Source organism: Podarcis tiliguerta (genome assembly GCF_965153285.1).
Source record: "Podarcis tiliguerta genome assembly, chromosome: 3".
Classification (NCBI taxonomy): domain Eukaryota; kingdom Metazoa; phylum Chordata; class Lepidosauria; order Squamata; family Lacertidae; genus Podarcis; species Podarcis tiliguerta.
In genome coordinates, this window is record NC_139536.1 from 64,307,449 (window position 1) to 64,311,001 (window position 3,553).

At 40.2% G+C, this 3,553-nt stretch overlaps 1 protein-coding gene across 5 annotated transcripts in view; it reads left to right on the forward strand.

The window, feature by feature from the left end:
- The window catches only part of HDDC2 (HD domain containing 2), a 34,437-nt gene that overhangs the window by 6,898 nt on the left and 23,986 nt on the right, over window positions 1-3,553 (forward strand). The window contains exon 6 of one of the 5 annotated variants that reach the window (XM_083435157.1): window positions 533-706. The exons of 2 other annotated variants lie outside the window; for them this stretch is intronic. In XM_083435157.1, the coding sequence (XP_083291283.1) occupies window positions 533-552 (20 nt within the window). In that variant the 3' untranslated portion in view covers window positions 553-706. Of the gene's footprint in view, window positions 1-472; window positions 707-2,066; window positions 2,218-3,553 lie in introns of those variants that run through there. 2 more of the 5 variants (XM_083435155.1, XM_083435158.1) reach the window with 2 other exon arrangements.

Consider the following 3,553-nt stretch of genomic DNA (forward strand, 5'->3'; position numbering starts at 1 on the left):
ATGGTGTTCCAAACAGCCAGACATGACACCTTAATCCCTTCCCCCAACTAATCTTTTCAACCTTGGTGCTCTTTTTTCTAGTAGCACTGTTTTGGCTACATAGCTGCCTGAAGTCAGCACCCGAGTTTGCTATTAATATATATTAGGGGTGTGCAGTGACTCTGTATTGAGGGCTGAATAATGTGGGTTGATTTTGGATGCTTTCCCCCTCCCTGCACTGAAGCACAATGCTAGTAACTGCTCCCCCCCCCCCCCCCAAAGTTGGATCAGGGTTCCCTCAAGGGTACCCTTGTTTTTGAGTATTGCAGCTCTGTGTTTTCCTGCATCTCTGTTTCTCTCGGCCAAAATGTTGCCTGTAGAGCACTGAAAAATGCCCCATTTTACTTTATTTCTATTAAGGTACAGCAGTGGAGGATTCTTAGAAACAAGTTAGAAGCTTTGTTTTTTTTAATCCTACATTGCTCTGCTTTAGTGGGAAAATAAACACAGTTCTTCAGATCTCTGCAGGGAACTAAACTGCCTCATATTGCAGGGCCTTATTGGAGGACATAAACAAGCACCAGAAACGAAGGTGTGGAGTTTTCAACAAACAGAATATACAAGGAAGAACACATGCCAGTTGCCCTCCTCTTACTTATTTTTCTCAAAATTTTTCTACTTATGAATTTTGGCTTTTATCTGGCCTAATAAAGGTTTTCTCTAATTTTGATGAGCACCTCTGGGTTCTGTTTTTTTGTGGGAAGAATTGCAGTTCAGTGGAGGAAATAAAATCTCTTTTGCTTCCCCAATGAAAAGCCTCTATACCTGTTTGTCTGCAATGTGGCAAAAATAGTCTACCCCGGAGGCTTGCCTGTTGTCTGTACATTTCAACTGCTTTTTTCGAGACGGGGAGTTAAGAGTCCTTTTTAGAGCATAGAGTGACTGAGTAACAGACAGGAATTTTTAAAAAGATAGAGATGCAGTGCCAAATTTTAGAGGCCAGTGCACACTCCTTATATATAACTATAACGGTAGAAAAGTTTTGAAGAGAGATCCAGTATAAAACAATACTAACCCTTGGTCTCAAACACCCTTTCATTTGCCGCTTGCTTTGAAGATTGCAATCATGCAAAGCACCCTAATATAATATGGTTTTGACTAGTATTGGCTTCACCGGCTTATTCACTTGGTGGGCAAGTGGGTTATGCACATATACTTCAGCTATGGTTGAATTACACCTTGTCCTTCTGGGAATGGTTGAATTCTTCCATGTGATGGACACTCTCACACAGGGAACTGGCAGGTGCCACTTCTATGATGGCAGTTGGATGCATTCCATTGTTTTATTTGAGCTGCTTTGAGACTTGTGTTACAGGAGAGGCAGGAATAATTTGAGCATCTGAACTACCTTGGGAGCTTATCAACACAATTAACTCAAAGTGTCTGCGAGCCAGAACAATGACTAGAAGTTCCATTATTTTCCCCCAATTATGACTCCTGGGGAAGTCCTCCCATCAAAAAGCAGACTAGATATAAATTGATATAGAATGAAACTTGGGGTGAGTCCATTTAGATAGTGAGCCTCTCCCTTGGAGTGCAGGTCCACATTAGAATCACTAACTGCTTTTGATACTCCCCTAGTTTAAAAACACATGGCCAAGTCCTGTTGGGCATGCACTGTTCATACCACCTCGTGTCTCCAGTGTTTTTTGGTAATGCTCAGCCTACCTAGCACTTTCACATGACACCCCCCAAGATTCATGAACCATTGATGGTCCCCAAATCCCGCTTTGAAAGGCAGGAAGAATGTCACCACACTGCTGCTTCATGCTGCCACCTGGTGATGCCCTGATGCTTCAAGGATTAAGGAAATCACAGGGCATGAGCATCAGGAATTTTCCATACTTTGAAATGTCTCTTCCTAAAATTATAATAGTGTAAGAGCAGCTCAGTATAAAACATGAGAGGCTATCCAACATAACAAGAACAAGCATTTCTTGTTGAGGAAGGTGCTTTTATCTCACTGCTATATTCTTGGTACATAGCAGAATGAGAAAACATGTTAACGGTGATCTCTTGATCTACAGGAAAATTTAGTCACCCTGAAATAGTCCAGCTTGTGTCTTCCATAAATACAGAAAGAAATACAAAAATAGATGCAGCAAACAAAGATCGTCCATCTTGAGTCACCTTTCAAATGTTTTCAGCGGTATCTATAATAAATTATTTTAAAATCTCTACTGCGTGTTTGGTTTTGCAGTATACTACCACCGGAATACTATTCGTTTACTAAATACATTATAGAAAAATAATAAAAAGTAGGGTTATATGATGTAGAAAGTAGTTTTATAGGGGACAGCTGGGCCCTTCACACCATTCACTAACATATGTGTAAATTCAGATAGGTAGCCGTGTTGGTCTGACACAGTAGAACTATATATAAATATATATATTTTTTAAAAAATTGTCTAGTAGCACGTTAGAGACCAACTAAGTTTGTTCTTGGTATGAGCTTTCGTGTGCGTATCTGAAGAAGTGTGCATGCACATGAAAGCTCATACCAAGAACAAACTTAGCTGGTCTCTAACGTGCTACTAGACAATTTTTAATTTTTTAATATATTCATATGTGTAAATTGGATACAAAAAGGTTTCTGTGGTTGCTTCTGAGATAGGCTCAGTGTACATGCTAAAAGAGAGCTCCTTGTGAGAAGACAGTGCTGCCTTGCTAGATATTCACTGCACCTCCTAAAAAGTCAAGCAAGCTTGGACATGAAAACCCAAAATATCAAGATTTGATGTAGCTGTTCATGGGGTCTACTTTATTGAAACATGTACAACAAATCAAAAAAGTCTACAGCAATGCCCACCCTCCACTGAATCAAACACCGCACTGGTGTGAAACCCAGTAAAAGCCCCAAGAGTTCAGACCAGAAATCACTGAATTTGGTTTGAGCATTACCTTTCACTATGCTGCGAACTGCCCTGAGATCTTTGGATGAAGGGCGGTATACAAATTTAAATAATACTAGAGGCTTAGCTATTGTGTCAGTTTGAAGAATATATAGCTTACATGATATTCTAGAATTAGGGTAAAATTTGAAAGTTGTCAGAAATTTGAAAGTCAAGAACAAAGTTAACTTATGCTGTAGTTCAAAGAAACCAGTTGATTTAGCTTGCTTTTTCCTCTTAGGCTCTTGTTTGTGCAGGGGCCTGAGGTGCATGCAAGGTTTCCAACACCAAGTAGTGGGGAGGTTTCCAGCACCACCTCCCACTCTGCTCCAGAAAGTCTCCCAATCCCCTAAAAGAGCAGGAAAAGGGTAATATTTGCCTCTTCATCCGTTCCTCCAAGAGTGGTATCCTATGGATGGCATTCCACTCACAGCCACTATTTATTTCACATACACAGTCCTCAAGGATGCAGCTGTCCTGTTATTGTGGAAGTCAGCAAAAAGTGTCATTGTACTTTGTGTAGACAGTAGCTAAGAGCTGCTTTTAATATATAAATCCTCCAACTCTTTCACACCCATATATGCTTTTTGATGCTGAAAAATCAAGTTTACAGACTCCTTAAC